The sequence below is a fragment of the Dermacentor variabilis genome, chromosome 9 (assembly GCF_050947875.1).
Source record: "Dermacentor variabilis isolate Ectoservices chromosome 9, ASM5094787v1, whole genome shotgun sequence".
NCBI classification, from domain to species: domain Eukaryota; kingdom Metazoa; phylum Arthropoda; class Arachnida; order Ixodida; family Ixodidae; genus Dermacentor; species Dermacentor variabilis.
Window position 1 is genome coordinate 114,849,906 of NC_134576.1, and position 12,019 is coordinate 114,861,924.

Genomic DNA, 12,019 nt, shown 5'->3' on the forward strand with positions numbered 1-12,019 from the left:
AAAAGTGCAAGCCACTTCTCCACGATAGTACTAGTTAGGCTGGTTCTGTTCCTTCCTCTAGAGCAAAACCACGGAGCAAAAGAACATGAATAACCAGCACTTCACTGCAAAATAAAACAACAGTGAATGCCAAGTGTAGAAACACGCATGCCTTAGCCGAACAGCAAGTAAAAGTGTAACCTCATGGGAGCAGAACTGAGAAATTGCAACAGACAATTTTATTTTTTATATAGGCAGATCCAGCACATAAGCTCAAGTCTATGTCAAGCGAAAATTTTGTGAAGTGGCTAATTAGGCACTGCGCCGTACTTTGCAGCACGGCAGTTATGTGCAAGCATGGCAAGAGGCGGAGACCCCCGCAGTGCGACCCACATGTATGCGGATCTCTGAGATGAGCCCATACTGCCGCTACACTGTCTCCAGAATCAGCCCACATTACTCGGCAAGAAGGCAATCAAAGCCAGAGGTTGGGAAAGAAGGCATAGAAAGCTTTAGTTTAATAAGGGAATTATGCACTTGAAGGTGTAAGGTTGTTGCACCGAGTATATCTAAGTAGTGCTTGTTTTTATTTTATTTTATTTTTTTTCACAGCGTGATTCCATAGAGAACAGAGCCAGCCATCGATGCAGCTGTAGGGGTTGTATAGATGGGGCTATAATACATTCAATTTTCGTTAAACCCCGACAGGACTGGTCAAATTGGTGTAATTATCCAGTGCATCGAAGTAAACAGAAGGCAGGAAAAGCACTGAAGTCTTAAACTGCCGATTCATTTGGTAATATATTTGCCCGGTTCAAACAAGCACCCGAATCACATGCGCACCCACTTTCTGCGTGCTAAAAGTAGAAAACTAATGTAGATATCACACTAGAGCTCCTACATAAAAGAGAAATCTGATGCACATCCGACTTTTTCACCAGAAAAATGTTGCATCCCTCCAATTCCGGCAATAGGAAAAGGACGAAGCCAGCAAGCTCTACCTTCGCAGAATAAATTTAATTGTACCTATAGTCCATTGTCATCTCTCAACATTTTATCGCCACCTATGACCCACATGTCGTCTGAACAGGCCAGTGTACGTTTGGTATTCTGCATTTCTCAAACAGCTCACAACAACCGCAAACAGGATGGTGGCCCATGCCTAACTAACCAGTTCACCAGCTCATCCTTTGACGAATGCAATCGGACAGAGAAGAAATCATCTGCAAGAAGAAACACTGTCGTACCTTTAGCCTGGTCGATGCACAAATACTTGTGCAGATCGGGCTCCTTTTCCTGGTGCTCAAACCACCACTCTTCCAAGTGTTCCTCATACTGTGCTGCCATGTTTCTGCACTGTGTGAGTCATCACAGAACAACAAAGTCAAAAAAAAGAAAAGAGAGTCGTGCAAATATGCTGTCACTGTATTTTCCCCCTTTCCACCACCTTTTGAATTGAGGAAATTGTTTCTTCAACCCCACAAAGCCAAACGTATCATTTTTGCTATGTTGAATTTGATGTCTCAGAATTCTGACTTAATCATGGGAATTTTAACATCAAGCCCGTTGTGTTCAGTTGTGGCTGGTTCAGCAAATCGCAAAACTACGTGGTCACTATATCAATCAATCTTTACTCTTAATATTACATTAAATATTGTTGTTCATGGCCAGGAATAAAGGTGAACAAGTATTTTTTCTCAATGCGGAATGGTGCTAGAGCTTTGTGGGCCTAAATGTTGAGACCTTTGATTTGTCAATCTGGGAACAATAATGCCATCTACTGTATTTATATGTACCCTCTGATCATGGAGCGGCATTCTCGGTCGATCACTTTCGGTAATATGATCACTTTCGGGATGCAGTTTGTTTCAACACTACCACACCTATTTCAAAGAGCTGTTTGAAATTCTTCGACAATATTTTGTTTATGTCATCTGATCATAGTTCTTGTGTCTTTCCGTACGACATTTTTTTTTCTTTTGTATATTTTTCTTTCTTTCTCTCTTTTTTTTGTTTATTAAGTGGTGTGGAAATGCACACTTTCCATCAATCATTACAAAGCTACCCTGTGTACGAGGTGGCCAGGTTTCTCTCAAGCTGCAGCGTGCAGCTCTTTTGCCTGGTCATCCTCGCAACTTTGTAGCAGAATAAATTCAATTCCATTCAATTACTTTTACGAGATTTCAAGTGACCCAGCACTAGGCGGGTTGGCTCCTTCAGGCAACAGTTTTCTTGGTACCGTCCGAAGACAGCAGGCTTGACACTGTGCGAGGAAACGCATAACTAGTAGACACCGACGCGGCTGGTGCCAAGTCAAGTGAACGCTTGCAAAAGTTATTGTGTACACTAAAGTGGTCACCTGATATGGCCTCATATGATACGATTCATTCGAATTTCTTTTTTGAATAAATGATAACATGTGTTGTACCAACTTTGTCACCCTAAAAGCAACGTATAACCTTTGTCCGCAAAGTTTCGAGACTGATTTATTTTCTTCTCCAGAAATGATTCCCCAAAACAAATGTTGGTGCGTATGTGTAGCGCCATCTTTTCGGGCTAACCTGAGCTATTTATGTTAATTGCTGTGGCAGCTGCTAGATGGCGCTACATGTAGAAAAATATGTTGTCACTAGCCGTCTGCGCATAACATCTGTGAGTGAATGTGGAGAGACGGACGTCCAACTAAACAGCTTGTAAACATAAAATTCTGTGTGAAGCTTGGCAAGACAGCCACACAGATGTATGAGCTCCTTCGTGACGCTTAGGCCAAGGAGACATTATCGCAGGCGCGAGTTTCCGATCGGCACCAGAGGTTTGTTTCGGGGAGAATGTCGGAGAAAGACTACACAAGGCAGGGGCGCCCTGCAACCTCACGGAATGAAAACAACGTGGCTCGGATCAGGGAGATTGTACAGCAAGATCGCACCATTACAGTCCGCATGCTATCAGATGCTCTCGACATTAGTAAGACGGCATGCCACCAAATTTTGCGTGAGAACTTGAAGAAATGAAAGCTGAATGTCAGACTTGTGCCGCACTCCCTCACACAGGACCAGAAGGACACGCGGGCATTAGTGAGCGCTGATTTGCTCTCCGAGGTAGAGAAGGATGCTGCATTCGTGGACAGCATCATTGCTGAAGACGAAACATGGTGTTTTCAATACGATCCTCAAACAAAGAGGCAGAGCGCCGAATGGCAGTCCACAAGCTCTCCGGCGTCGAGAAAGGTGCAGCGAAAGAAGACCAAAACAAAGATGATGCTGATAGTTTTTTTGGATGTCAAAGGTGTCATACACCATGAGTTCGTCCCACAAGGGCAGACGGTGAGTCAGTAGTTTTATATCTGTGTGCTCCAACACATGCGTGATGCACTGCGACGCCGTCGCCCTGACTTTAGAGCATCTGGACAATGGAGCCTTCTCCATGATAACGCAAGGCCGCACACTGCTCTTAGTGTGACAAAATTTCTCGCCAAGCACAACATTACTGTACTTCCCCATCCGCCATACTTGCCTGACCTCTCCCCATGCGATTTTTTTCCTGTTTCCTAGTGCCAAGAGAGCCCTAAAAGGTCGCTGGACGGGGAGCGTGGAGCCCATTCAAGACGCCACGACAAAGGAGCTGACAGCCCTGCCAAAAGAAGCATTTTCCAACCGTTTCCAAGACCTCAAGAAGCGTTGGAAGCTGTGTATAGACTGCAAGGGAGATTCGAAAGGGTGCTGCACAAATGATTTCAATGTTAAGCGCATTTTTTAATGGACTCAGTCTCGGAACTTTATGGACAAAGGTTGCATTTATACTGTAAATGCTTCTATGTACTCTTTTTTCACCCCTTCTCTTTCTGTTATCTGTTGTTTCATCTGCTGAACATTATATTTTTTACTGTAATGTGGACTTTCCATTTGTACTTTGCATTATCTTTTTTTTTTTGCTTGTTTAGAGATTTGTTCTATGTTCGCCACCTGCAATATCTATAAAGGGGCAGGGTTAGTCAAGCTGTGCTCACAATACTTTTTTCCTGTCATCTTCAATCGATAAAGTGAATAAATAATGCAGCAGATCCAATGAGTTAGAATCTATGTTCAGCAACGCTTTGTGTGAGTACATGGTTATAACGGTGTGTTTTGATGACAGGACGCAGAAAGAATGCACACAGGACAGGCGCTGGTCCATGTGCATTCGGTATCTGCATTCTTTGCGCATTCTTTCTGTGTCCTGTCCTCAAAACACACCGTTATAACCATGTTCCATCAAGCCCGCAACCAAGTAGCCCATCTAAATCTGTTAATCTTTGTGTGAGTGTATGAAGAGTCGAAACACAAGTACATACACATACACACACAAGCAGGGGCACACACAAATTATACTGAGCCTTTTCTTAAGCGGTGTTGTCAATACTAGCAAGCACGACGGACCCCTCGAACACATCATGATTTCAGAGGCAGCATGTGCATATGTATGTAGCGCAATTCAAATCCATTCTATCCGCAGGAATCATTTACTTCCTCATTGCCGTGCAGCCGCAGATGCGCAAAGGCAAGTTTTCTGATTCTTTTTTTTTCTAGCCCCCGCACAGCCAGCGCTGCAGATGGGAGCACCAGCTGGTGATGGTTCAAGGAGCCCAGTGGCGTGCGTACACTGTGATTGGTTGGCCTATTAACAGCCAGGCCGCAACCACGGTCACGAAACCCAGCAAGGTTCGCGAAGAAAGGCTTTAGTTTTAAATAAATGAGACGGTCCCTGAAACAGTTTTTGTCGCATGGCTAGACACAGAAGGTATCTCTCAAGGAATGCTTTCTCATAAGAATTTTGTGTTGGCGCACTACAAAAACACAGGCACGAGTGGTTAAGCATTAACCTCTTCTCAAGCCACGGCATTCCCCCCTCAACTTTTGCACCATGCAGCCATCGCTATGTCCCGCCTCCTTTCAAGCGGTGATTCAAGTGTTGTCTACTTCAGGTTGATCTGACGCGAGTGTGTTTCCACATCTCTTTCCCAAGCCGTTTTTCTCGTGAAGCCCAAGCTACATGGAGTGAAATTTAAAGATGAACTGTGCACAACAGTTGGAGACATGGTGGCACAACGTCCAATGTTCCCTGGCTTGCGCTACATGAGGCGAAAAGGTGTGGATGCCGCCATGGGCGTTCGCCACATTGCTGCGGGCGCAGATGCAATGTACAAACTATGCAGTGGCGCTTCCAATATTATTTCGGTTTGACAATTGCCTGCTAACATGTAAACATCTAACAGTATGTACACTTCAAATTGTCTGTATGTTACGCTCGTCAGATTTCTTTGTAGCCATCAGCGAAAGAAGAAAGCAGTGCCGCTACCTTGTGGATGTGGTGAAATGGGCGATTTATAACATTTCTTCTAACCTAGAATCTAAAAAGAAGAAGAAAGAATGTTTATTGACATTGGTAACTGAACCCACGCTTTCTGCATGGGAGGTGTGGAGACGGTACCACTACACCAAAGTCTAACTCAATATGGCGGCTTGCTGGTGGACATTTTGCCACGTTGTAAAATCGTGTTCGATTGCCTTCACAATGCTTTTTTTATGGATATCCACTTGTTAGAATATTTGCATGCAACTGTTCTGGAAGTGTGTGCCCGCCTGCTACTTTCTTCACAACCAATTAATAAAGGGAAAATGAGACATCCACCCGAACGTAGCCAAGTGCTACAAACACAGGCACGAAACCTTGCGTGTTTCCGCAGAACTATTCCTTCACGACCGCAACATGAATAACGTTCGCACAATCCCAGCATAAAACAAAAGTCTGCCGATGTTTCTGCGGGTCTGCGATGTTCCCTTACGAATTGTAGGGCACTGCTGCCACCGGTCAGTGAACTATGTGTTGTGTGTGGTAAACACACCCGAAAGCTTTAACTGCAGCTAGGCATGAAGGCCTGGTGTCATGCCGGCTAAAGCATGTCACGACAAAGGCTGAAACATGCCATAAATTGAAATTCACAAACACAGACAAGATCCAAAAGGCGCTCAAATAAGCAAGGCTATACATCGGACTTTCTCTCAGAGATCTACTGAACGCACACAGACGTACGGCAGATTACAGCTTTTCTGCCAGTCTTTTATTAACGAATGCAACTTTAGTAAAATCATACCAACATACAAAATCGGATAGTTTAACAGCCACTACAGTAGGGGAGAGGACAGCAGTAAACTTTTATGCACTTAGAAGCAACAAATTATTCAGCAAACTTTGGCAGGGGACAACGGTACTCGCAAGCATACGCAGACACAGTGAGCCACTCAGGCAACACCGTATATGCACACATATCTCTACAACAAACGAACTAGTCAACAAAAATAAAACCCACTATGCCTTGCTACACAACATGCCCCGCTTGCGCCGCGGCAGGCAACGCAGCTCCGGGGGCTTGTCGCAAGTTTCCGCGCCACTTGTGATTTTCCCCACAGAGGAGCTACCTCATCAGGACACAAGTTGGAACGCCTCATCAGGTAAGTCAGTGCTACTGTTTACCTTACTACGTGGTACACTTATATTTAAGGGCACACAAATTATACTATGCATATGTATGCTCTCAAACATAAGCTTAGTGCAGCGGCATGTTTAAAGCGTTCCCGATGACGTAACATGGGCAGCCAATCAGGTAGTTCGTCTGAGTGACATCACTTACCCACACCATACAATGTGGCAAGGAACGGTTGAAAACGCAGGTGAGCTGCACCAGTACCATCCGTAGCGATGCACATTTTCAAAACCTTATACTGTAATGAATGAGCCGCTTTACACGGAGTCTCTTAATGACCAAAAGGACCTACCCTATGGACTCAACACGTTCATTCACAATCATTAGAATCGTTCCACGGTCCCTTTAATTAATATGGATATGCTTACGTGTTCCTGGCCCTTGACTATCTCCAAGCAGAGGTGTTCTTGGATTTCGATGAACCTAATCTCACTGGAAAACAAAAACACACAAAGAAAGAAGGCAGAAATTATAAAATGAAGTGTCAAAATGAAAGCCTACGGCCAAGTAAGAAGCACTTACTTAATTATACTGGTTTTTAAAGATTGTCCTGAGCACTTTCTGTCTAAAGTAGTGCACCCCAAGCATTTATTAATTACAAATTTTGAAGGCTAGCATATTTAGAAACATCATGAAGAAGCAGAAATGCACATTTACCAAGGAAACCAGTAAGCAATGGTTATTGAAGCTTGCTTGCACACCTGTTAAATTGTAGCCCATGCAAAATATGATGACCATTAGTGGAACCAGGAATGTCACTGGAGCCGACATTCTTTGCCGACGGGCCTTCTCTTCATTAGGGCAGCAACTGCTTTTCTTAAGGCCACTTAAGGTTCGACGTAGTGTTGACGTGCGTGTGCACTAGACACGGGCACACCACACCATCGAAAGCGCAGCACTCTATAGTCGAGGCGTGGCCGACATATCCGTCACCTGTCAGCGTGCCCCAGCTGCAGCCGGTGAGAGATGCGATATGCTGCATGCCGCGCCGGCCACGTCACCCAGAATGCACCGCGTCCGCGTCTTGGCGCTGGTGGCTGCACGTCCCCATGCACATTGCAGCAAGCTCGCAGTTTCCTATCATCCTGAAACTCCCAGTTTCACATAAAATGCACACGTGTGTAGGCGGCATGGCGCACGCGGTCGACTATAGAGGGGTCGGTTTTTGCGCCACCGTAGCATGACGAACCTGGTGTCGGCAGCCTCCACCGCCGCTGTCTGACGTGCACACAGCACCGGACTATAAAGTGGCCTTTAGCAGCATTTCTTTATGTACGTACAGTTCACTCTACCAAAGCATCAATGGAGGAGGAGGCGAACAAGACAGAGAAAGGTCAGGGAAGTCAGTGTGTTCTAAAAGGGATCAAAAAGAAAAGAAGAGGGTGCTTAGTTAGGAACAGGTAGAGGGTCCTGCTGTTGCTTCTTCCAAGCAGGTAATGACAGAAAAGAAGGATTTACACACACAAAAGGACTTCAATATGACAAGCCTAGTCTTCTCACAAAACAGGAACTAAGATGATATACTATTTATATACAACAGTTACTTGATCTCTGAGAAGGGTATGCATCAAGAGAGCTTCCTGCGAGAGAAGAGAGAGCTTAGTAAGGCAAATAGTATTATGAAAAATCTGTGGGGCAAGAATGAAAGCTGACATTTCTTTTAGCTGCTCTGTTCAGTTCTGATGTACCGCATGTACCGGGCAGTGGTAGTGGTAAGCCAAACCATTCATGTTATTAGTGCACAGCTTTTTATTTGTTTCTTTGTATATTTTTCCACAAAGCAAACTATATCAGCATAATCTTGCTTCTAAATTTTACCAAACAGAGCGTGTTCCCTATGTCTCACTTCAGAAAACTTTGCCCTCGGCAAGCACATTCTTAACATTCATTTCAACAGGAATAACAAGACTCTTCTCAAGGATGTCCAAATTAAAAGAAAGCCTCCTCATTACAGTTATTGGACTCTTTTCTGCAGTGAAAATTTCAAAAGCTTTCTGAGTGCATCATTATTAACAAGTTTTAAAGTACAAATGCAAGCTCAAGGACACAGTGCAATCATGGGCTTGTTTTTACCACTATGACACATATGCAAGCCTTTGTTTCCTCACCTTTTCGAGTACTTGCCCATATTTCTTGCTTCCCAGTCAACGTCTCCTCCATCGAAGCGGCTCCTTTTTGTTCGCTCAATGCCCTGTGCAGATGCCATCATCCAGAACAATCGCACTTCGTACACTGCAACCACAGTTGACACAACACAATCTGGAAAAAGCGTACGCCCTTTGAGCTGTATCTTGTCCCCAAACAATTATAATCATTTGTCTGCATAGCATGAGCTTCCATTCTTGAAAACTCTGTACCCGCTACTTTCCTGTTAAGAATGCTATGTCATGCTGATGACACACTTGCAGCTCGTGAGCTGGAAACACCCAGGGTGCAGCGTTAAAGAAAGAAAAGGTAAGCAAAACAGATGACGATTACTGTTCGAGGACAAGGCAAGCCTGAAATGGTACAAACTTCTTTTAGAGTGTAATAGCACATGTGGTTATGCTGTGACAGTAAAGGTACATTTAAATGGTTTCTGCTGCATTGTGACAGTTTACAGCAAGTGATCTAAAAATCGAATTTTTGGGTTTCACATGCCAAATCCCTAATCTGATTATGAGGCATGATGTTTCATTTCATTTATTGACGCCTTAAAGGCCCGGAGGCATTACATAAGGTGAGGGCATACAATGTATGAGGAACTGTTCATCACGAAAAAAAAAGGAGGGAAAAGAGGAAGAAGAGATAGATGAAGAATAGAAAAGGAAAAAACGCTCAATAAGGAACCGAGCAAGCGGCACTATCATCCAAATCATTGTGTAAAAAAAAAAGAAAGGGGGAGGAAGTGCGCTCCTGGATAATTTTGACCAAAAGGGGCTCTTTAATGTGCACCCGACGCACGGTACAAGAGCATTTCTGCCTTCCACCCACGTCGGAATTTGGCCGCTGAGGCTGGGATTGAATTAGCGAGAGAAAGCCCGGTCAAGCTGAGGTATCGGACAATCACCTGGCTCTAAACAAACCAGGCAATATGTGTTCCAAGCGACCAATTTTGACTTTTCAAATATAAAGTGTCCCACCACAGAGCTCTGTGGTGCTAAAAACTTACCAGGCGAATGCACTACCATTAATGTCCTCTCTGTTTTCCTAGGCTTAACTGCCTGTTGTCTTCACATGTAACATTACTTTTTCATCCTGTTAAAAATGACTGTCCCATGCTTGCTATTCACTAGGGCTTTGAAAGTGCACCACAAAAGCATTCAAAAGTGACCAGTCAAATGTACCACAAGGGAATGGATATGGCTTACGCCTCTAGTGTACAATGATCAAAACATTCAATTCTGCAGCATACAATATTGTCACGTGCACATAGTTTTAGTTCTTGCACGGGACCAGTTTTGAGCGAATTATCACCACTTTCAAGTTGTCAATGGGTACAACTTGCAACTACTATGTCTGAAATATTTTTTTCATGTTGGTGCCAATCCTATGGAAAAAGAGCCTTCTCTAATCGGACTCTGCGGCATCTCAAATAGCGTTGTACATTTTTGGACGTACACGAACCCCAGTAAATCATTCTGGAATGTGCAGCCACATACATATAAATAGCATAAAAATTCAACCCATCAGATCAGGTTCACCAAAAGTGGTAAAGTACCAGATGCGGCGTTGCCAATGGTATCATGCAGCATAGCACGGAGGTACCGTATGATGGAACAGCGGTAAAGACAGAGTCCTTACATTGTTCCCTCGTGACAGCTAGCGTTTTGAGATGCTGCACCCCTCGTCCTTGAGGAAGTGACACTCGAACTACTGTTTGGCTCCCACGCTTGGGCAAGGCAAGGTGTTAAGGGGAGTGCCACCCATAGCACATAGTGCAACGCAGTGTCGCAAACAACCACTTCCCAAAGCACGCTAAGCACATTCTTGGGTAGCAATTGAGGTTGGTTCCCCCTCAAAATTTTCTTTTGCCACAGTTTGCTTTTGCAAGGTTACCATAACTATATATAACATCTTAGCGCCGTTTGTACAACACAAAGAGAGATAAACCTTTTTTAAAGCAGGTTCAGCATCCATCGCATACAAACAAAAGGTTTTTGGGTGCCTTTGGGATTCTGCGCAGTGTACTAACGGAACTCTGAATTTGTTTATATACATATGGAGCAGAGCAACGAACGCATGACTCACATGTTGGAATGTCTTAACTACTGTCTTGCAAGCCTGGCAGGCGGGCAGCAGATCCTTGCGAACTACGCGTTCACCCAGGTCGCTGATGTCTATGGCTGTTGCAAACTGTACTTCTGCTCTGCAAATGGCGGTGAAGCCAACGAGAAGAAGCCCCGACACAGAGAGGAAAGCCGAAGCTGGAGCCATGCGGGTAACCTGAAAAATAAAGGCAACAAAAGTTGCAAGCACCCAACTGAGAAATAATTAATGGATGAATGGTTTTACGCGAAGCCCTATGCTTTGAGACATACCATGGTGAAAGGCTGTAGATTAGCTCTGACCTACTGCTTTTGCTTCTTTTTTAATTCTGGAGTTTTACATGCCAAAACCATGATATGATTACGGGGCATGCCATAGTGGAGGACTCCGGAAATTTGGACCACTTGGAGATCTTTAAAATGCACCCAATGCACGACTCACAGGCATCCTCACGTTTCGGCCCCCAACAAGATGCGGCCACCATGGCCAGGATTTGATCATCTGTGGTTTTTAACAAGCACCTAAAGCACGGTACATGAGTGTGTTTGAATACCACCTTCATTGGAATGCGGATGCCCCGGATGGGAATCATACAGGCAAGCTCAAGCTCCGCAACTGAACGCCAGAGCCTCTAACGGTGGGTCACTAATGTGTATCCGTGTCAAAGTAGAAAGGTGTTTTCTTTTTTTTTTTTTTTCAGTTTGCCCTATTGGTACACGGTCACTTAAGCAAACCGCTCAGGACTTTGATGGGGAGCACTTCCACAGGTTGCTTTGGATAGGCACATTGGCAGCAATCGCCAAGGCGCCCCAGTAATTACAATTTTGGGGAAGCTTCTAATTTGGCCTAACTTCTCATTCCATCAGCGCAATCAGATAGTGCACTGATTAGGGGTTGACGAAACATTGCCTGGAGAGGAAAGTGCATGCTGTGAAAAAATGCATGCATATGTGTGCGTTGTACAAAAGAAAAATTAAGGTCACTGACCAAGTCAAAAACTAAAAGTTTGACGTAGGTTATGAAACATCAAACTTTTTGTTTTTGACTTGGCCAATGACCATAACTTTTCATTGGTACAACATGGTACCTGACAAGAAGAGCTTTCATCAAATTCTTGATTAAGTGTGTGTGTGCTGACGTTCGGGCAAATCCTGTAAGCGCATCACTCACAGTGAAATACTTAGCAATAATGCACCTTTATAGACACCTCCTAAAGCAATGTATTTCCTGGCATTCTTCGATCGTAATTTTTATGCAGGTGATTTAATTGGT

General features: G+C 44.2%; 1 protein-coding gene across 4 annotated transcripts in view; it reads right to left on the reverse strand.

The window, feature by feature from the left end:
• The window catches only part of Creld (Cysteine rich with EGF like domains), a 40,445-nt gene that overhangs the window by 27,182 nt on the left and 1,244 nt on the right, over positions 1 to 12,019 (reverse strand). For all 4 annotated transcript variants that reach the window (XM_075669061.1, XM_075669062.1, XM_075669063.1 and 1 more), the window contains exons 2-5: positions 10,730 to 10,924; positions 8,608 to 8,690; positions 6,868 to 6,931; positions 1,227 to 1,335 (exon numbers count right to left, since the gene is read on the reverse strand). In XM_075669061.1, the coding sequence (XP_075525176.1) occupies positions 1,227 to 1,335; positions 6,868 to 6,931; positions 8,608 to 8,690; positions 10,730 to 10,915 (442 nt within the window). In that variant the 5' untranslated portion in view covers positions 10,916 to 10,924. The remainder of the gene's footprint in view (positions 1 to 1,226; positions 1,336 to 6,867; positions 6,932 to 8,607; positions 8,691 to 10,729; positions 10,925 to 12,019) is intronic.